This window comes from Xyrauchen texanus, chromosome 50 (assembly GCF_025860055.1).
Source record: "Xyrauchen texanus isolate HMW12.3.18 chromosome 50, RBS_HiC_50CHRs, whole genome shotgun sequence".
Classification (NCBI taxonomy): Eukaryota; Metazoa; Chordata; class Actinopteri; order Cypriniformes; family Catostomidae; genus Xyrauchen; species Xyrauchen texanus.
Genome location: NC_068325.1, coordinates 18773026 through 18796040, shown reverse-complemented (window position 1 = coordinate 18796040; position 23015 = coordinate 18773026). Strand labels below are relative to the sequence as shown.

General features: G+C 40.4%; 1 protein-coding gene across 1 annotated transcript in view; it reads right to left on the bottom strand.

Moving 5' to 3' along the window:
* gnav1 (guanine nucleotide binding protein (G protein) alpha v1) overlaps positions 1-23015 on the bottom strand; it is a 34953-nt gene extending 11938 nt beyond the window's left edge. Inside the window, exons 1-5 of the mRNA XM_052124415.1 lie at positions 22398-23015; positions 20308-20399; positions 13089-13181; positions 10155-10315; positions 2792-2920 (exon numbers count right to left, since the gene is read on the bottom strand). Of these exons, the coding sequence (XP_051980375.1) occupies positions 2792-2920; positions 10155-10315; positions 13089-13181; positions 20308-20399; positions 22398-22527 (605 nt within the window). The 5' untranslated portion in view covers positions 22528-23015. The remainder of the gene's footprint in view (positions 1-2791; positions 2921-10154; positions 10316-13088; positions 13182-20307; positions 20400-22397) is intronic.

Below are 23015 nucleotides of genomic sequence, written 5' to 3'. Positions count from 1 at the left end.
CAAAGCTGAACATGTGCTTGTTGTTGATAACGCCAGATAAGTTATTGACGTATGGAACGATGCTTCAAAACGTAAAGCAAAGCTGACATTTCACAAGATAGCGAGATGGAGACGTTGACTAGGTCAATATGACAGAATTGTGTATTTTATTGGGAGGGATCAGCCATCTGTCAATTATCAATTTTCCTGAGTGATGTTTGTTTGCTAGATTTGGTTAAACGTACTGTTTTTATCTGTGATAAGAAACATGAGCAAACCCTGGTGAAAAGACCAGTTTAACCCAGCCTATGTTTTTTCCTTGTTTAAGCTGGCCTGGACAAGCTGGTATTTAGCTGGTTTAGATGGTCTCCCAATCTGAGCAGCTGACAAGTGCCCAAAACCCTTTAAAATCATCAGCTATGGCCTATGCTTATAATGAAAGAGGAGCTTGAACTAACCACAGGTGGCTTACTGGTTTTTGCTGGTCTCTCAGCCTGGCAAAGCTGTTGTTTAGTTGTTCAGCCAGCTGGTCTCCCAGCCGACAAGTGTCCAAAATCCCTCTAAAACCACCAAAAGAGACCAGCCTAATCCGAAGCAGAACAGTTTGGGAGACCAACTAACTGAGCTTAGGCTAGTTTAGACGAAAGAGGGTTGCAAACCAGCATCAGCTGATTTGGTGGTCTTCACTGGTTTTAGCTGGGCTCCCAGTCTGATCATCATAAAAGTGCAAAACCATAAAAAAAAGAGCTTTACCAGCTTGGGAGACTAGCAAACTAACCTTAGGCTTGTTTAGGAGGACCGAGGAGGTTAAACCAGCATCAGGTGGTTCATCATTTAAGCTCGTTTAAGATGGGCTCCCAGTCTGACCATCTTAAAATTGTCCAAAACCACCTAAAACCAACAGACCAGCCTTACCAGCATGGGAGGCCAGATAACTAAACTTAGGCTGGTTTAGAGGAAAGAGGAGGATAAACCAGCATCAGGTGGTTCATCATCTAAAGTGGGTTAAGATAAGCTTCCAGTCTGACCAGCCTAAAAGTGCCCAAAACCAGCCTGGACAATCTGGAGTTTAGCAGATTGGTCAGCAGGTCTCCCAGCCTGACCAGTTGACAAGTGCCCAAACCTGCTCTGAAACCATCAACACAGAACAGCCTAACCATTTTCATAAGCCCTGGACATCAGTTTACCACCTTACAACCCTGGTCAAGCTAGTGTTTAGTGGGTTGGTCAGCAGGTGTCCCAGCCTTACCAGCGGACAAGTGCCTGAGAGCCCTATAAAACCATCAAAACAGACCAGCCTAACTAGAGGTCGACCGATATTGGTTTTTTCAGGCCGATGCCGATCTTTTGAAATCCGGGTCGGCTGATGGCCGATTAATGCTGCCGATTTATTTTGGCCGATATTTGGCCGATATGTGCTTGTTTTTAACCTTTTATTCGAAAGATAAAATGTAACACAAATAATTACTTAAGATAGACAACATTTCTCAACAAATACATTTATTGAACACTTGACCGATCTGCACTTGTACACTTAAAATTAAAAATGTATAATGTAAAAACATATTGTATAAATAATGTATAACAAATATATTAAATAAACAAAGCAGGTGTTACGAACTGCTCCGAGACACGAAGGTTGAGATCCAAATGCAGCTTTAATTAAGGGGCAATCCAGAGACGTAATCCAATATTCAGAGCATCCAAGAGAAGCACAGGCATAACTAGGGATGGGTATCGTTAAGGTTTTAATGGTATTACTATCTTACCGATACTGCTTATCGTACTTTAACGGTACTTTAACAGTATTCTTAAAGGTTCTTTTTGTTTTATATATTACACAAATATAAACGTTATATAGGCACAGTGATTTAATTTCAGGAAGGTCTGCTCTCTCTCTCTCTCTCTCTCTCTCTCTCTCTCTCTCTCTCTCTCTCTCTCGAATAGCTAAATTGCATCACAGATGAATGGTTTCATATTATTATACATAGAAATGGCTGGCGAGATAAAATAACTTTCTCTTTATAGCAATAAAGAATGTATTTTCTTAATTTCTTCAGTACCGACAGCAGAACCGATAACGTCCGAGCTTACCAAAGCCAGTCCTTCACTAGCCTATACTGCGTTGGTATATTTTTATTACTTATTTATCTGCATTGAGTGACAACCCTCTCAAATATAAGACACACAAACAGAACAAAGTCTCAGATTCACTGTCTCTAATTGCAAAATTCTTGCTTACTTATTGTGACATGCTGTGATAATGCAACTTCAACTACGCTATCAATATCCAAAGTAGCCGAACGTCATGTCAACTATCGCGTTTGTCACGTTTTTCTTGAAGTTGGCAGTAACATATCAAAAGTTTTTAATTAAATCTAAAGAACTTATACAAATTTAACCCTTACTGTTTTCTCCAAGGAACTTAGCTCCTTCCTTAGGCACTGGATGAGGTCAGCTCACTCTGCTGGAGAATGACTCTAGGGGCAGCGTGCGTCGAACACGTGTTCCACAACAACACTAGGCTGCCCACAGATGCGCCTGCCTAATAATTGCGTGGATATTGGCCGATGCCGATTATGTAAAAAATGCAAAAAAATCGGCCGATTAATCGGTAGACCTCTAAGCCTAACCATCTTGGCCAGACTGGGAGGCCAGCTAACCACCCTGACCTGGGACTAACAATTTCTTGATTCATAGAAGACGGTACTGAGAACGGTTAACAAAGCTGTCCACCTGCAACTACAATTTTCATATTGGTACGACTTCTTGTCTTACAACTGTGGAAAGTATTGATAAAGAGACTGTATACCTGAAGACTAGGTGCTTCACTTTGAACTGAGTTTCGATCACACCTGTGGTCCTTAATCGAACTCTCAAAACATCGGTCTCTGTTGGCATATATTCAGGGGCGATGATCCGACTGATATGCTCAAAAAAACTAAGAGAAAGAGGAAAAAAGATATAGAAAATGTTATTACATACTTGGATTGTACAATTGTATTGATACATTATCATACAACATTTCCTGCAATTATAACCTGCCCACAAACAAATAAGCCACATCAAGGTCTTCGTAGTTTTAAGGATATATTTTTACATCCAAAATAATTTGATTCAGCATCTGTATGTGATCACATTTTGATGCATGGTCAGAAATATTGAAATGTATAACGAATAAACGCCATAGCAATGAATTCACACATACAATATTATGTTGAACTGCTGAGATGTGTTAGCAACTACTTAATATTACTTCTCAAAAATGTCGCCACAGTCACGTAACTTTCCTGAGATCAGGCTTTCAATGCGACATATACAGCAAAGCGATGTTCCGCAACTGAACTTATCGCCACATCAACCGTTTCCAGTGTAAACTGCTTTGTTGAATATAACCGGAGCGATCTAGTTTGCCAAACCGAGGAGTTGTTCTGAAAACTTTGTGGTGCGAACATTTTCCCGATTCCTGATCTCTAATGCTAGTAATTCTGTCTTCCAAGACCATCAGCTTCAGATCAGGTGGGGCCTCCAGCGCACTGTCGGTAGAAACGTGCCTCGTGACCATTTCTCTTCACCTCCTCTCCTGTAATCAGGTCTGCTTGAATAGGCCTAGTCCTTAAGGACCATCCCGCATTGTCTCGGTAAGCAGCTTTACCTCTGACTGCAGTTTACAGCTGAAGCTGTGATAAGACTAGCTTGAGGGAGCATGCCAAATACGCTAATTACCATCAAGAATATAAAAACAGAGCGATACAGTATTAGGCAATCTGTGGGGGGATTTCTGTACGTGAATGTGTTAAAGATAGGGATTATTCGGGAGGGTGCGCTGTGTATTGATATACACTCCTTGCAGAGTTTGCCAAACACCCCAGAGAGAGAATTAGCCAAACAAACATGTGCAGAGTTCCGAAGCTAAAACCTTGGCGCAAACATATGTGGAGCATTATTTTTGATTAGGAGTGTGTGTTGGGTGTATGCCAACTTTTCCTTCACCGATAAGACCATTTTATCAATCCAATTATGCGCATTCACATTCCCAAAACTCAACGCAAATACGTAATTGCTGACACTCGTTTTCACATGCGCCAGAGTCCATTTCAAAACGCAATGCACGTGCATGTTGCCACAAGGGGTGCTAAAGAGGCCATTGGTGTAAACAGTCTACTTGTATCGGTTAATGTCTACATGCGAACTGTTGAAATGTTTATAGCTAGCTACCTGAATAACAACATCCGATTCGATGGTAACTACCACACCATTGAGTTCTGAGGTTTGTTTTGCCACAGTAACACTAGATCGCATGAAATACATTAACACGCACACTCATACACCAAATGGCGGCAGAGCTGCCATGCAAGGCACAAGCCAGCCATTGGGAGCAACTTGGGGTTCAGTGTCTTGCCCAAGGACACTTCGTCACGTGGAGTCATGTGGGCCGGGAACCCTGCGATTAGCGGTCGACCAGCTCTACCACCTGAGCCACAGCCTGCCCATATGTACAATGGTACCATCACAAAGGCTACTTTTACTTTGCCTAAACGTTATAACGAAATGCTCTGCCGTTTTTGTTCTGCTAAGGCGTTCGTTTGTTAATATGTTTTCTGTGTATTCCAGCTGTCAATTTGTCTAGATACTCAGGTGACTTTTCACCCCACACTTCCTGTAGCACTTGCCATAGATGTGACTGTCTTGTCGGGCACTTCTCACACACCTCACAGTCTAGCTGATCCCACAAAAGCTCAATGGGGTTAAGATCCATAACACTCTTTTCCAATTATCTGTTGTCCAATGTCTGTGTTTCTTTGCCCACTCGAACCTTTTCTTTTAGTTTTTCTGTTTCAAAAAAATTATTTGCAATTCTTCCCATAAGCGTCTTCTCTTTACTGTTGTTCATGAAACTGGTGTTGAGCGGGTAGGATTCAATGAAGCTGTCAGCGGAGGACATGTGAGGCGTCTATTTCTCAAACTAGAGACTCTGATGTACTTATCCTCTTGTTTAGTTGCACATCTGGTCTTCCACATCTCTTTCTGTCAAGAAAACAGTTGTGCTTTGTCTTTGAAGACTGTAGTGACACCTTTGGATGAAATCTTCAGTTTTTTGGCAATTTCAAGCATTGTATAGCCTTCATTCCTCAAAACAATGATTGACTGAGGAGTTTCTAGAGAAAGTGGTTTATTTTTTGCCATTTTTTACCTAATATTGACCTTAAGACATGCCAGTTTATTGCATACTCAAAAACAACACAAAGACAATGTTAAGCTTCATTTAATGAACCAAATAGCTTCAACTGTGTTTGATATAATGGAAAGTGATTTTCTAGAAGCAAAATATCAATATAGCACGATTACTCAAGGATAAGGTGTTGGAGTGATGCTGCCGTCTAGATTTGATCAAAAATGACTTTTTTCAAATAGTGATGGGGTTGTTTTTTACATCAGTAATGTCCCGACTATACTTTGTGATCAGTTGAATGCCACTTTGGTGAATTAAAGTACCAATTTCCTTCTGAAACAGCAAAATCTTTTTATTATTCCAAACTTCTGACCACCAGAGTGTGTGTGTGTGTGTGTGTGTGTATATATATATATATATATATATACACACACATATCTATCTTTTTAATAATTGACAGCCCTATTATTTATTTTCCTCAGCTAACTAAATCAATGTTGCATGTTGTTTACGCAGGCTTCATTTGCCTAGCAGGCTTTAGTTCACTTAGTTGAAAAAAGGTCACCGTTTTCCATTGTACTGCATGTAAAATGGGGTCACTTGCTTGCAATGTGTTGGCCAAGTATGTGTGTCTGTGCTTGCGCACTTGCGTAGAAAATGTTCCTGGATTTAGTGGCAGCCATACTGACAGACAATATCTCCTCAGCGCCAATGTGATTCCTTGGCATTCCAGCTTGTAAACCCCCCGGGCCGCGGTTCACGCTCTGAGGGAGATATAAACACCGCACTGCGGAAACCTCAGATTAGATGTGAGACTTTCACGTGTGTGAGGTTTGTTTCTTTAAGCGTGTTTGGCTGACAGACATGCCAATACGTGCAACTAGATGCAACTTCCTGTCGCTATTGGCCTTCAAATCCCAGCAGGAACCAAAGGCCCTGTCGCTCTCAATCTGTCTTACTCTCTAAAGCTCTCAAACACAGGGGGGAGAAGAGAGGAAGAGGACCAGCCAGCAGTGCTGGGGACGCTTCTCCAAAAAAACTCAGTAGTTACTCGTTCATTTTTACTTCGATTGCAATGGATGCCTTTATTAATTTCTCTGCCTACTAATTACTAACCCAATTACCTATTAATACATTTTTAAAACCCCTATAAAGTTTTACCTAATTGATTATACAACGACATGTCCATTCAATTCTTTGTTTAAAACAGGTCTCTCGTCACTCTTCCAATGTTTCATATGCTACCCTGAAAACGTACTTTATGTAGGCTAAGAGTATTACTCTTGGATTGATTTTGACACCAGTTTGACCTCTCATTATCATCCTTTCCACTGTATTCTATTGACTCCATTTCTGTTAGAAATGACATTTAAGGTATGTTTTTCCGCACAATTGAATTTAGTGAAAAGATGTGGGCCAGGCTTTCAGGGTTCAGGGTTTCGTGAATGAATTTCAGTTGAGAAACACAAATGAAAAAAGGCGCTTCGGAGAGATGAACTGAAAATAGATTGAGAGATAAGAGAGATGGACATGAGCAGGTGAGGAGCTCCAACCTGGCCTGCAGAGGAAGGAAATGCCCTCTGATAAATCTGACCTTTAGCAAGAGAATGAGTGTGAGTGTGTGTGTAAGGGTGATGGAGTCATGCAGATACAACATGACAGGTTGGAAGAAAACGTTTCAAATTTTGGAGAGCAGAACATGGAAAACCTCCATGACTTAAAGTAATCAACTTTTATGACTGTTACAGACCGAGAGAATGTCCCAAAAAAATAACATCCACAAAGATGAGCATTTGCAACATCTAATTTTATGCTGCATTTACACAGTTAAACCAATTCCGCTTTATTGTGAAAATTGTACGTGATAATTAGATATATACACTAATTAGCCAAAATATTATGACCATCTGCCTAATATGCTGTTGGTCCTCCGTGTGCCGCCAAAACAGCGCCGACCTGCCGAGGCATGGACTCTACAAGACCCCTGAAGGTGTCCTGTTGTATCCGGCACCAAGACATTAGCAGAAGGTCCTTCAAGTCCTGTAAGTTGCGAGATGGAGCCGCTTTGGAATGGACTTGTTGGTCCAGCACATCCCACAGATGCTGAACCAGATTGAGATCTGGGGAATTTGGAGGCCAGGGCAACACCTTGAACACTTCATCATGTTCCTCAAATCGTTCCTGAACAATGTGTACAGTGTGGCATTATCCTGCTGAAAAAGGCCACTGCCATCAGGGACTACCATTGCCATGAAGGGGTGTACCTGGTCTGCAACTATGTTTAGGTAGGCTGCATGTGTTAAATTGACGTCCACGTGAATGGCCGGACTCAGGGTTTCCCAGCAGAACATTGCCCAGAGCATCACACTCCCTCCCTTGGCGTCTTCCCACAGTGCATCCTGGTACATTCACTTTCTCAGGTAAACAATGCACACGTACGCAGCCATCCATGTGATGTAAAAGAAAACGGGACTCATTGGACCAGGCGACCTTCTTCCATTTCTCCAAGGTCCAGTTCCGATACTCGTGTGCCCATTGTAGGCGCTTTCAACGGTGGACAGGGGTCATCATAGGCACTACGCAGCCCCATACGCAGCAGGTTGTGACATTCCTCCCATAACATCATTACAATTTTCTGTGACTTTTGCAACAGTAGACCTTCTGTCAGTTTGGACCAGATGGTTTTGCCTTCATTGCCCGCACACATTGATGAGACTTGGGCGCCCAACACCCTGTCGCCTGTTTGTGGTTTGTCCCTCCTCGGACCACTGTCGGTAGGTACTCACCACTGCTGACCAGGAGCACCCCACAAGCCTTGCCATTTCAGAGATGCTCTGATCCAGTCGTCTGGCCATAACAATCTGTCCCTTGTCAAAGTCACTCAGGTCTTCACTCCTGCCTATTTCTCCCGCATTCAACACGTTGACTACGAGAACTGATTGTTCACTTACCATCTAAATCTACCCAAACCTTGTTAGGAGATGATCAACGTTATTCGCTTCACCTGCGAGTTACATTTTTTTGTACTTTTAACAATGATACATTTTCCATTATGCGTCATGCGTGTGCATTGTTTTAAACTCTTATCTAAATGCAACACAAATCAGCGTCATGGATATAATTGAATTGCTCTGGGTGAAAAGTGCGTTATTGATTGAAGTGTCTGGAGGGGCCCGTGGCTCAGGGGGCCATCAGTGGGCAGGAATACCCGTCACTCAAAATCACACAGACAGGCTTATACTGTGATATGTTTTCAGTCCTTTACTATCGATGATTGTCAGACTGTATGATATGAGCCCAGCGCAAACGTAGCTGAAAGTCAAAGCGGACTGTGCAACAAACGGTTTTGTCAAAAACTGCCAAACTGTACGTTAAACATCATAGTTAAGACTTAGCGATACCTGGAATGTAGCAGTGAAATGTTTTGCCTGGAAAAGAAAAATTACGAGAATTTAAGTTTTTTTTTTTTACGAATTCAGCACGAATGGAAGGAAATGATACAACACGAATCCAAACAAGCACCTTCACTAATGTTGTAATGTTTTGCCAGGAAAAGCAAAAAATTGCGTGACTGAAAGTTTTAGCAAGAAAAAAAAGATTCATTGCAAAGGTACTTTAGTGAGTCTCACACGAAGCGATCCAAAGCTGCCAAATTTTGCGCTACGATTAAACAATTGCTTTACGATAAAATGTATCTTACACGTTCACATTGTGCCAAACATCTCCTTTGGTGTTCCACAGAAGATAGAAAGTCAAATGGGTTTGGAAAAACATGAGGATGAGTAAAGAAAATTAATTTTTAAGAAGATATATAAGTGTGAGAATTCAGTGGAGGTGCGATGTGTGGGCTTTAATGTCAAAAGCATTCGGTATGGACAACTTAAATCGTTTATAGTACCTCACATCTTTCTCGCCTCCATAGTTTTATCATTCTCACCAACCTACTCTGGGTGACCTGCGTGCTAATCAAAGAGACATGCCATCATGTCAAACCTAAATGTGTCTTCCTGTATTGGGGGTGATGTCCCAGCATGCACTGCTGCAAACACTGCTGATACTGGCTCCAGGCTTTGAGGTATGACTGCTTTCTAATTGCCGTTTAAGAGTTAACACACACACACACACACACAGCAGCATTTGAGGTTCATTCGCTGTGGCACACACCACACGTCGGCGACACGGGTGACCCTCTCCGCTTAATTTAAATAATCACCCTCCTGGTGTTTTGGTTTTCCTTTGCACATGCACATAATTGCATGACTTGGTGTTTGAATATCTTGTTAATAAGCTATTATACACAGTGGGAGTGTCGGACCGAGTCACAGATCAACGGCTATTATGGCTCAAGATATGGGGAGCCGATGAGTGGCAGTTACATATTAGTTCCTGTACACCTACATAGAAGCTTCAGAAACTGCACAAGGAAGTGCCATTTTTTTATATTTTGTGTTATTTAAACTTGTATTTTAGTTATCTAAGGGAAAGTGCAAGAAAATCGAAAAACAAACATTGAATAGGTGGCACTAGATTGCTTAATAGACTGACTACAAATTGGCATCAGGACATTTTATTTTATTTTTTTAAAGTAAATGCAAACCTGAGAGAGCCATGTTTGACGTTCTAAACAAGCGATGGTTCCGCTTAAGACATTGTGTAAAATTCCTCAATGTGGAACGTTATCAGGATACGGGGTAAATTGCTTAGGTCATCGCCTATGTCAAATGACCAATTAGAATAGAATAAAACATGTATTGATGTATTTAAATGAAACGCAAAGCATTTGGGGTGCCCATTCCAGATGAAATTATAAACCATGACCAAACGATCAGGCACTTATTAGAACTGCAAACACAATATAACAAAATATAAATGATAAGCATCGAAGAAATTGTGTGTGTTCTGGGACCTGTAAAAGCTGTAAATTACAACTGTGTTAGGGACTATGTGTAAGTAGATATGGTGACTAATTAGCAATTAGAAATTAATTAGAAATCTCACTCACTATAGTGCTGAGTCATTAAGTTCGTATTCGTATCCTCGTGCTGCAGCAGCCCGCACCCCCTGATCTGCCCACAAACAGCAGAGGGCATGGCCTATGAACGGGAACAGCACCTGGTCTTCATCAAAGCAACGGCCACACGAGAGGACAGAGTGAGCGTGGACCTGGACAAACACCACACAATCATGTATAAATGCATTTGTTTATTAGCTGTTGGGTCTGATCGGAGTAGTGAGAAGTAAAGGAAGTTGGGGTTATGGAAGTAGAGGAAGTGGGGGTTATGGGAAGTACAGGAAGTTGGGGTTATGGGAAGTACGGGAAGTTGGGGTTATGGGAAGTAGAGAAAGTTAGGGTTATGGGAAGTAGAGAAAGTTAGGGTTAAGGGAAGTAGAGAAAGTTAGGGTTAAGGGAAGTAGAGGAAGTTGGGGTTATGGGAAGTAGATGGGAAGTAGAGGAAGTTGGGGTTAAGGGAAGTAGAGGAAGTTGGGGTTATGGGAAGTAGAGGAAGTTGGGGTTAAGGGAAGTAGAGGAAGTTGGGGTTAAGGGAAGTAGAGGAAGTTGGGGTTATGGGAAGTAGAGGACGTTGGGGTTATGGGAAGTAGAGGAAGTTAGGGTTATGGGAAGTAGAGGACGTTGGGGTTATGGGAAGTAGAGGACGTTGGGGTTATGGGAAGTAGAGGACGTTGGGGTTATGGGAAGTAGAGGAAGTTGGGGTTATGAAAAGTAGAGAAAGTTAGGGTTATGAAAAGTAGAGAAAGTTGGGGTTATGAAAAGTAGAGAAAGTTAGGGTTATGGGAAGTAGAGGAAGTTAGGGTTATGGGAGTAGAGGAAGTTAGGGTTATGGGAAGTAGAGGAAGTTAGGGTTAAGGGAAGTAGAGAAAGTTATGGTTATGGAAAGTAGAGGAAGTTGGGGTTATGAAAAGTAGAGAAAGTTAGGGTTATGAAAAGTAGAGAAAGTTGGGGTTATGGGAAGTAGAGAAAGTTGGGGTTATGGGAAGTAGAGAAAGTTGGGGTTATGGGAAGAAGAGAAAGTTGGGGTTATGGGAAGTAGAGGAAGTTGGGGTTATGAAAAGTAGAGAAAGTTAGGGTTATGAAAAGTAGAGAAAGTTAGGGTTATGAAAAGTAGAGAAAGTTAGGGTTATGAAAAGTAGAGAAAGTTAGGGTTATGGGAAGTAGAGGAAGTTAGGGTTATGAAAAGTAGAGAAAGTTGGGGTTATGAGAAGTAGAGAAAGTTGGGGTTATGGGAAGTAGAGAAAGTTAGGGTTATGGGAAGTAGAGAAAGTTAGGGTTATGGGAAGAAGAGAAAGTTAGGGTTATGGGAAGTAGAGAAAGTTAGGGTTATGGAAAGTAGAGAAAGTTAGGGTTATGAAAAGTAGAGAAAGTTGGGGTTATGAAAAGTAGAGAAAGTTGGGGTTATGGGAAGTAGAGAAAGTTAGGGTTATGGAAAGTAGAGAAAGTTGGGGTTATGGGAAGAAGAGAAAGTTGGGGTTATGGGAAGTAGAGAAAGTTAGGGTTATGAAAAGTAGAGAAAGTTAGGGTTATGAAAAGTAGAAAGTTGGGGTTATGAGAAGTAGAAAGTTAGGGTTATGGGAAGTAGAGGAAGTTAGGGTTATGGGAAGTAGAGGAAGTTAGGGTTATGGGAAGTAGAGAAAGTTATGGTTATGGAAAGTAGAGGAAGTTAGGGTTATGAAAAGTAGAAAGTTGGGGTTATGGGAAGTAGAAAGTTGGGGTTATGAGAAGTAAGAAAGTTAGGGTTATGAAAAGTAGAAAGTTGGGGTTATGAAAAGTAGAGAAAGTTAGGGTTATGAAAAGTAGAGAAAGTTAGGGTTATGAAAAGTAGAGGAAGTTGGGGTTATGAAAAGTAGAGAAAGTTAGGGTTATGAAAAGTAGAGAAAGTTGGGGTTATGAAAAGTAGAGAAAGTTAGGGTTATGAAAAGTAGAGAAAGTTAGGGTTATGAAAAGTAGAGAAAGTTGGGGTTATGGGAAGTAGAGAAAGTTGGGGTTATGGGAAGAAGAGAAAGTTGGGGTTATGGGAAGAAGAGAAAGTTGGGGTTATGGGAAGTAGAGAAAGTTGGGGTTATGGGAAGTAGAGAAAGTTGGGGTTATGGGAAGTAGAGAAAGTTGGGGTTATGGGAAGTAGAGAAAGTTAGGGATATGGGAAGATTAGGAAGTTGGGGTTATGGAAAGTAGAGGACATTAGGTTTAGGAGAAATAGAAGAAACTTGGGTTACAGGAAGGGGGAAATATTAATTATGGAGAAAAATATGAGTATGGAAATATGAGGACAGTACAATTATTATGAAAAAATTATTATATGGTTATACAGCATCAAACACAATTCTTAAAATTACACACACTGTAAAAAAAACAAAAAACATTAAACTCAAAGAAAATTAACAACCAGTCTGCTTGTCTGACCCAAAGGATACATGTCTCTACTAGCACTGTATTAAATAAGAATAGTGCTCTAAAACGTTGATCTCTCTAATTACAGTAAAAGTGTTTGAAAGCATTAATCACATGACCCGTTGTCACATCATTAATGTAGTAATAACTGTAATATTCTATTATAAAAGCAGACAACCTTTGTGCAATTGAGTTCATACAGAACAAGATAATAACTGTTTAAGGAACTTTTGTAATACACCGGATTTTAGGGTGAATTCTAATAGCACACAACAGACAGGTGAGTTTTGATTGTATCTGTGCTTGCTTGCATGTCTAAGTGCATGATTCTTAAAGGCTTCTGCCACCTAGTGGATGCTGAAAGTACTGCAAGAAAGCCAGTTTGTTTACAGCAGGCACAAAGCCACAAGCCTAAAAAATAGTGTAATGCTGTAAAACTGTTCTAATCTTTAATTAGAACAAAATCAAGTTTAGATACAGTTCAGATGCACAGACAGACAGTCAATGAAATAGAGAGACACACGATCAGACCTTGTTCTTGATGTTGGAGAGGTTGATTCTAAGGATGCCCATTCCATGCAGGACAAACTTCATAGAGGTCATGAGGTTATCCAACACTGCAGGCTACAAAAACAGAAGCTATATTACTTAAAGGATAACAAAGGAAAATGGGTTACAATGTATGAAAGGGAGATCAATCAATGATGCTTATATTCTAAGCCAGGTGTTCACAACCTTACACACACATGCCAATTTAAGCATTTGGCATGCTATTTCCCCAAAGTGAATCCACTCTAATTACTGGTATTTGAGTGGTGCATAGTAGTGCGCTACTCAAATACTTCCCCTAGTTCAGCCGGCCAGATCCTCTAGCCAACACAAATGCATTCCTGCACTTTATTAACAGTGTTTGTTTGCTGGAGCGTAGATCAGAGACAAACGCATTCCAGGAATGAGCAGGACAGCGAGTGGACACTCAAAAGGCTTTCGGTGTTGTTTTTAGGGGGAGCAGCCCAAAGTTCTGTGGCTCTCTGAGATGATGTATTTTTATTGATTTCCTGTGGTTGCAAACACATGCTCAAAGTGCAGTAGAGCATTGAAGGAGGTAAAGTTCAGGAGTGAATCACATACTTTTAAAACAATAAAGCGCTGTGTTAGTGTGTTTGTTACGAATAAGTCACACCCTTTGTGGCTGAAAACTTGGGAAAACTGTTAAGGAATATGTTACCCAAAATTGAAAAACCCATTTGCGCATAAGCATTATCAAACTTAGCGCTTAGCTAACCCCAAGCACATCCTTGACCTTTTAAGAGGACTTCATTAGAGCACAACAGTGCCCGCACATTTTTTCACCTGTCTTTATTCTAGAATAGGGATGTTAAAGTTGAAACGATAATCAATTCATTGTTGTTAAAAACGTAATCGATTAAGCTCATCAGATGTCGGTAAACAATTTTTTGGAATAAATGGGTTCAGTAATCATGGCGGTAGACGTTGATATGGCCGTCTATACAGTCTTCCGCCACTAGAGGGCGTTTGCACGTGGCATGTAACGTGTTGTCCGCATCGCATAAGAAGAACCGCAGTCAGTGTTGGAGCGTTTCTCTACAAATGCACAATAATAATGTTAAAACGACATGAATAATGTTTTCTGCACACACTGTGATAGTGTGTTATAGTACAACATGGAAACAAGCACAGTTGATCTGCCGGTCTCCTTGTTTCCTTTATCAGAGTAGTATAAGACTTGGTGACTTTTCCTATATTAGCTATCTGAACATACACAATTTTTTTTTAATAAAATAAATAATGGGCTTGATATGAAAAGTCTAAGTGGTCATACAATTTAAAAAGCACCACCTTTGATTTTCACGGTCAAAATTGATCGACCATTGAATATGAATGTTAAAAACCAAAAATGGAGCATTTGATATTTTCTGTCAAATACAAACAATAAATCAGCCACAATGCTATCCCTTTAAGCGCTCAACTTGAGTTCTAGAATCCTCCATTACATTTCAGGAATGTACACAAATGAAAGTTCTAGAACTTTCAGACAACAAAGGACACTGAATTTTAGAACTCTGGTTACAATCCTGAACATTCCTGGCAACGCCATCTTTTGGATGGTTGTTAAAGGACAACAAATTCTAGAACTCTATTTGGGTCAAGCCCAAATCCTAGACCACATCCAACGGCAGTCAAAAGCCTCATGTGTCACGTTTGCAACGAATCACTTCATCAAAAGAGACAAAGAGTCATAGTAAGGTCAAGGAAATGAAAAGATGAAAGCCAGCTGTTAGTTACGTAATGTCGTGCCAGAAAAAAGGACCACCAGTGGAAAACGGCAATAAAGCTGACATAAGTTAAATGGTGATAAAAATGTTAAATATTTGTAAAATATCTAGTTAAAAAAAAAACTATTTAAATGATTAAAAAAATGTAAAGTGGTGTAACCCTCAATTAAAACTTTAATCATGAAATCCGAAAAACATTTCAAACATATTTTGATGTAAAATTATAATAATTTTTTTATTTACCAATATTATGATTTTTTTCCGTTTAACTCAAGCGCATAAACTTCGATAAAAGTCGATACATAAAATGTTGTGAAAAAATATTGTTGATAAAATTGGCATTAACGCAAAAATGTAGTATCACATGACCAATCGATAGCGAAGCAGTGGTGGCGGCGTAGTGGTCTAAAGCACATAACTTGGAAACTGGTAATCAGAAGGTCGCTGGTTCGATCCCCACAGCCGCCACCATTGTATCCTTGAGCAAGGCACTTAACTCCAGGTTGCTCCGGGGGGATTGTCCCTGTAATAAGTGCTCTGCAAGTCACTTTGGATAAAAGCGTCTGCCAAATGCATAAATGTAAATGTAGTGTTAATCATGACGACCGTATTGAAAGCCAATTTATTGTACGTGATAATGGATTGATCTTTACGGCATATAGATCCGATCTGCAAACGTGACACTTCCAGGAGTGCCAACACATATCTCGTGCACGTTGAACAAATGAACGGCCACTCTTTCCGATTAATTTAAATCACCGTATCCATCCGTTTATTTATTAAATAAATTCCTTTTGATTGCAATTCCTCCTCTTCTGATTGCTTTTATTTGGGAAATTAAAACTATAGTAAACTGGCTAATTTTAATGAATTGTCTCAATACTCTCCCCATTTTACCCAAACTTCAGAGGAAAGAAATTAGGGACATCTGGGAGGCAAATTATCGATAAACACACATTTCTGAATGGAAACGGCTGAAGGGCAGATTACTTTTGCGCTAAACCAAAACTTATGCGACAGTGTTTTTTTAGTCATGACATCATCACGCACAACACTTTTATCGATAAAAGGCCATTTGAATGGAAACGTATTTCGCCTTTTCACTTTGTCGATAAGAAAAAAGCACGAAAGTTGGATGGAAACTAGGCTATTGATCTTAACGCCAACATTTAAACATTCACAATGCATTTTAATTCTGAAATTGCACATACTTCTGAGTAAAACAAATATTCAAGGACAAAATAAGTGGGCGGGACTTTATTTTGATTGACTGGATTGGGGAAAGTGGGCGTCACCAGAATAAAACTCAACCTTAATGCGAGATTGCAGTATATTGTGGAGGACTACTTTATTACATTAACCACCATTAATTACAGCGTTAAAAAAAATATTTAATTACCGAAGTAGCCTTTATTACAACAGTAGCCTAAAGCGACTCGGTCGATCTCTACATGCAAAACTAAAAAAAAGATTACAAAAGACAACTATTCTCTTTGGAAAGACATGCACTGATAAATCATACACAATAAGACCAGGAAAGGACATTTTGATTTGATGTTGACTTTAAAGAGGAGTGGCAGCTTTGGGTGAGGAGGAGAACAAGGACAAACAGAGAGCAAAGAGTAAGGTGAGAAAGTTAAATGAGGAAACCGTAAAAGACTAAATGTGGTTTAGGTCCGCAACGACACTTTGTAAAGAAGCAGAAAAGAGAAACGTGTTAAAAAGGGGGACACTCCTACGACGCTCAAGTTGGGACACGCTCCCATTCATCCCTAAAAGCTTTACTGTTCCCTTTACATTTATGATTCACATACAGTATACCACACCCTTTCCAGGCCTCTTTCTGACAGTCGACGATCCCCCATGTGTGACACGTTGTCCAAGTCAACCAAGGCCATCCTGATTACAGACTGTGCTTATGTCTGCAATAGTGTACAAAGTGAAACTAGCCATAATTATGGGTCTGTCCATGAGCAGCATGCATACGCGAGTGCGTGACCCTTTATGAAACAGTCCAACAAAAACTGGCGAAGCAGAAACTGGGTTTAACTGGACTTTTAAACATTAAAACACAACCCGTGACCAGTAGCATACATTTCATATAGCATAATAATGACATTTTAGCTTTCAAAAACAAAGACTTTTTATTCAATATACAGCCCAAAAGTCTGAATCCACATTAAAATTCTGCGACTGTAATTTAAACATGATTTTGTTTAATGTCACTAATCAAATAAGCACATTTACGACACTGACCATGTTAACTCCTTGGTACAAAAGCTCATATTTTCTTTTGGGATGCAATGAAATTTCAGCCACTGAAAAAGAAATAAGGCCAAAAATCTTGACTGAAAGCGCTAAATTCGATAACAAGCATTGACATGGAGAAAAAGCAACATTCATGTTAAAAGATCCGGGTTTAATTACATTTAATTGCATTTAATTAATAAATATAGGCTGACGGTTGATTATATATGGTAACAAAGTTGCACTAGAAATGGAAAATTTGCTCTTGTTTACTTGTTTAAAGTACTTTTTATAGACAAAATCAGTTTTTTATTTTACAAATATTATATAAATGTTATGGCAGTAATTCTACCTGTAGGAAGATCAAGTGTAATCACTTAATATAATATCATATATTATAATTTGTTTAATCCACAAAGTCAAACTTAGAATAATCTTTTTAGTTTTTTTTGACACCGCTTGTCCAGGATTTTCAGTTTGAGCCAAAAGTTTTTTTTACTTTTGGTGCATCACTAATTTCCTTTCATTGACGCACGCAGGATGCTGTTTGGAACATTCTCAAATAATGCTGTATAACACGATCATCAGGTTTTGCAAAAACCTGCGTAGTACATGCCAGCTCAAGTGCATGCTGACAATAAAGCAAAAGTGGAACATCCCAAATCCTAAGTTGACTTTTCATTTCAACTTTTCACTCAAATTATAATGCTAGTTATGCAGTTATTAAAATAAAAAACTGTATTTGATTAGAAAAAAAAAATGCAAAATAGAAGCACGTTCACAAGTGGACTCAAGGCTATTAAACCCCAAAACACATCTAACTTTGCCGAGTACTGAGCCTTGCGGTATACCAAACTCAAGACATGATTTAACACGGCTTGTCTGCGCTTCCAAGCCATTTTTAAATGATGCTATTGTATGCTAATATCCGCTAGCTTCAAGGCACTGTGTATTTAGTCACTAGAACAATGGGAGAAGTTAGCATAAAGCAAACGACTGTTTTGTTCTTTCTGTTCCGCAGACAGATTTTAGGCCATTAACTGCCGTGAATCATTAACTATGGTGCAAACAACCAAACACTGCTTCTCTAGTCAGCTGATTTATACAAGGGCTGATGACCACAAACTATGTATCAACATAGCTAATATAACGTTAGTCATCTTTAGACCTTTGTTTGGTCACGTAAAGGAGATACAGTACCTTTATACACTAGAGTCTAGACGCTGCCTGTTAAGTCATTGACTGCTTTAGGTTTCAAACACAATCATGATGTAATTCAATTCAGTGCCTCCAGCGCTTGATAAAAGATGTCAATGAACATCATAGCAATTAGTTAGCAATTTTACCAGACAGCTCCTTTGATTTACATTCATAAGGGTTAAAAGGGAAAACTACAAGCCTGATGTTAATGCCTGAAATGTTGCACCTACTGACAAAAGCGTGCGTTATTAACTAAATTCGATAAACTTGCCACCTAATAAGAACGTCAACAATGTTGGTCATCAGTCTATGTAGTTCCCTAGGGTTTCAGTTTCTTCCCACAAAGAACCCTGGGGAGTTTTTCAGAAGAGCGCAACTCTATCTGCATGACTGCAGAGCTTGCATATGCAGGTAGAATGCGATTTACAAAAGCCTGATGTTCAGATTTGTGAACTATATGGGTATAGCATGACAAAGTGCAGTATTACATCATTCTAACATGCACAAACATTCCCACATTTTCAAACACTCTTTGTGCTTTGCTTTAAAGATAATGAGGCCTGGTTACTTTTAAAAAAGTATTCCGCAACGGATTACAAAATACATGCTGTAAAATGTAATTTGTAATGTATTCCATTAGATTACTCAAAGTAATCTAAATACTTTGGATTACTTCTTCAGTACTGGCACATTTTTTACTTGTTTTGATTATAAACAAGTAAATAAAGTAAGAAAATTCACTTAAATTTGTCTTGCTTCATGGATGTTTGACTCGATTTGAAGTCTGACTGCAACAAATCGTCTTGAAATTAATAGTTTAGGTGGCGAATGTTATAAAAGCGAGCTTTGATGCCTGTAGTGGCAGTGTTTTAAACTTCTCAAATAAGGTTTTAGCGTGCTCACAATCTGTTAACAAGGTTGCCTTGTTTAAGTCTAGTGAGGTCTGAAGAGAAAAAGTGGTATCGGTGCATCAGCCGATTAATAAAACAACAGGAGAAAGATTTGAGAGGACATGTGGGTTAACGTTTCGTAATAGCTTGATACTGCAAGTATCACTCCTCAAATGTTTATTCATAAATATCCCCTTTTCTCCTCAATAAGGAACGCCCAATTCCCAATGCGCTCGAAGTCCTCATGATGGCGTAGTGACTCGCCTCAATCCGGGTGACGGAGGACGAATCTCAGTTGCCTTCACGTCTGAGACCGTCAATCCGCGCATCTTATCACGTGACTTGTTGAGCGCGTTACCACGGAGACATAGCGCGTGTAGAGGCTTCACGCTATTCTCTGCGGCATCCACGGATAACTCACCACGCGCCCCACCGAGAGCAAGAACCACACTATAGCGACCACGAGGATGTTACCCCATGTGACTCTACCCTCCCTAGCAACCGGGCCAATTTGGTTGCTTAGGAGTCATTCAGCAGCATTCTTTTTATTAGTCAGCATTCTGAAGTACTTGCCAACGGTAGGGCTGCCTGTAAATAACGTAAACATTTGTCAATCGGAACAAATTTAGCAATACTGTTTATGCCACGGTAGATATACTACATTTGTTAGTGGGCGAGACCGATTTACGACAAAAAAACCAAACATGGATTAACTCACAAATACAGAGCGGAAAGTGTCCCAAACAAGTCAAGACGAGGAAGAATGTGTTATTTAAAGGTGCATCGCTGTATTCAGGACAGCACTGTATTCTCTCACACTCATTTTCCTCTGTTTTGTCAACTTATAATGTTTCCTCCCCCCTCCCTTTTCTCTCTTCCTAACAGGACGAAAAAAACATGCTGATGCAAGAACCAGTCTTCCTTTCAACTGAGGTCTTGTTACACAGCTGAACCACCGACTCTTTAAACTTTTAATACTCCCAAAACACACACAACCACAGTGGCTTGATTTCCCAGACGGCAGAGGAAACACAGAGTGCAGAGACAAAATACAATGCTGAACACATATTAAACTATTGTATGCAAATGAATCTTCAGAACTGTTGTTTGTCTTACCTTAAAGCTGGTCAGCTCCTGCTTGGTGAAACCGTGACTGTGAATAATCTTCATCTGTTTGACCAGCGTACTCTTCCCACTTTCTGCAGCACCTGGAGTTTTACGTCAAAAGAGGCACAACATCTTTAGCCATAAAAACTGGCCTAGTCCACCCAAAGATTTCAATTCTCTCATCGTTTAATCACCCTCATGTTCTTCCAAACCCATTTGATTTTTCCCCCTCAGTAGAACAAACAATGAAATGATAGTCTTAGTCTCTATTCCCTTTCATTGCATGTGGACAAAAGCACTGAAACTGAAAGGTTTCGGAGGCTAACATTTTGCTTAACATCTCCGTTTGTGTTCCACAGAAGAAATTAACTCAGGTTGAGACAACATTAGGGCGAGTAAATGTTGTCAGAATCGTTATTTTTGGGTGAACTTTACCCTTTCAGTTTGAACCTACAATCTTTCAGTAGCTCGCTCTATAAGGTTTAAATCCCACTTTTCAATTTAAACCCAGATCTGGGGTTCAAACCAACAACCTTTTCATTGTTAGGCCAACAATGGGGTTTAACCCCACAAACATCCAGGTTTAACCCAGATCTGGGGTTTGAACCCACAACCTTTTCATTGTTAGGCCAACAATGGGGTTTAACCCCACAAACATCCAGGTTTAACCCAGATCTGGGGTTTAAACCCACAACCTTTTCATTGTTAGGCCAACAATGGGGTTTAACCCCACAACCATCCAGGTTTAACCCAGATCTGGGGTTTGAACCAACAACCTTTTAGATTTTAGGCCAACAATGGGGTTTAACCCCACAACCATCCAGGTTTAACCCAGATCTGGGGTTTGAACCCACAACCTTTTAGATTTTAGGCCAACAATGGGGTTTAACCCCACAACCATCCAGGTTTAACCCAGATCTGGGGTTTGAACCCACAACCTTTTAGTTATTGGGCCAACAATGGGGTTTAACCCCACAACTGTCCAGGTTTAACCCAGATCTGGGGTTTGAACCCACAACCTTTTCGTTATTGGGCCAACAATGGGGTTTAACCCCACAACCATCCAGGTTTAACCCAGATCTGGGGTTTGAACCCACAACCTTTTAGTTTTTAGGCCAACAATGGGGTTTAACCCCACAACCTGTCCAGGTTTAACCCAGATCTGGGGTTTGAACCCACAACCTTTTAGTTTTTAGGCCAACAATGGGGTTTAACCCCACAACCATCCAGGTTTAACCCAGATCTGGGGTTTGAACCCACAACCTTTTAGTTTTTAGGCCAACAATGGGGTTTAACCCCACAACTGTCCAGGTTTAACCCAGATCTGGGGTTTGAACTCACAACCTTTTAGTTTTTAGGCCAACAATGGGGTTTAACCCCACAACTGTCCAGGTTTAACCCAGATCTGGGGTTTGAACTCACAACCTTTTCGTTGTTGGGCCAACAATGGAGTTTAACCCCACAAACATCCAGGTTTAACCCAGATCTGGGGTTTGAACCCACAACCTTTTCGTTATTGGGCCAACAATGGGGTTTAACCCCACAAACATCCAGGTTTAACCCAGATCTGGGGTTTGAACCCACAACCTTTTAGTTTTTAGGCCAACAATGGGGTTTAACCCAGATCTGGGGTTTGAACCCACAACCTTTTAGTTGTTAGGCCAACAATGGGGTTTAACCCCACAACTGTCCAGGTTTAACCCAGATCTGGGGTTTGAACCCACAACCTTTTAGTTTTTAGGCCAACAATGGGGTTTAACCCCACAACCATCCAGGTTTAACCCAGATCTGGGGTTTGAACCCACAACCTTTTAGTTTTTAGGCCAACAATGGGGTTTAACCCCACAACCATCCAGGTTTAAACCAGATCTGGGGTTTGAACCCACAAACGTTTAGTTTTCAGCCCAGATCTGATAGTCAAACCTACAGTACAATGTTACAAACCAGACCAAAACTACACTAAACTACACCACCCAAAAACGATAGGATATTTTAAATGTAGACGCAGGTTCGTGTCAACTATTTTAAACAGAATCTAAGTCTGATCAAACATAAGTACTGCTCAGATAAACAATCCTTCAGGATCAGAGGTCTCTTACCCAGCATGAGTATCTTCACCACGTTCAACTCTCTCTTGGCGTATTCGTACAGATCTCGGTCTATCTGTGCGCTGAGGATCTTCGACTTCTTGTCTTCCTCCGTCACCTCTGAGCCCAGACACAGACCCATATCCAGAGCTCATGTCTTTCCCATACGGAGCTAAAGAACCAGGAGAAAGCCCAGGATTACTGTTGGAGTAGAAGAACGGTTGTTAAAGTCGCGTAAAAACATTGCGGTTGGTGCGCATGCGAGATCTCCGTGCGCTCTCCAAAGTTGCACCGGTAATGCGTAAAAATAACTCCAAAGCTTATGTTGTTGGAGAGCTCGTCCTCCAAGTGTTTTGTAAAGAGAACGAGAGAGAGAGAGAACAGAGAGGGTGGCTGGGATGGTCCCGGTCGAACAAGAGGAAAATGAAAAAAGTTTCAAATGTGTGTGTTCGCGGTTCCTTTCGTCAGACTCGGGTTGTGTTGGTGAAGTACTCGGTTGTGTTGGTGAAGTATTATTGTATCCACCGAGAGTGAGTCAGAACACAAACGCTGCGCAAACCTTCCTAACGCACAACACGCCCGTACGCGCCTGTTACGGGTCAAACACACAGTCTAATTCGCGTCTGTTTG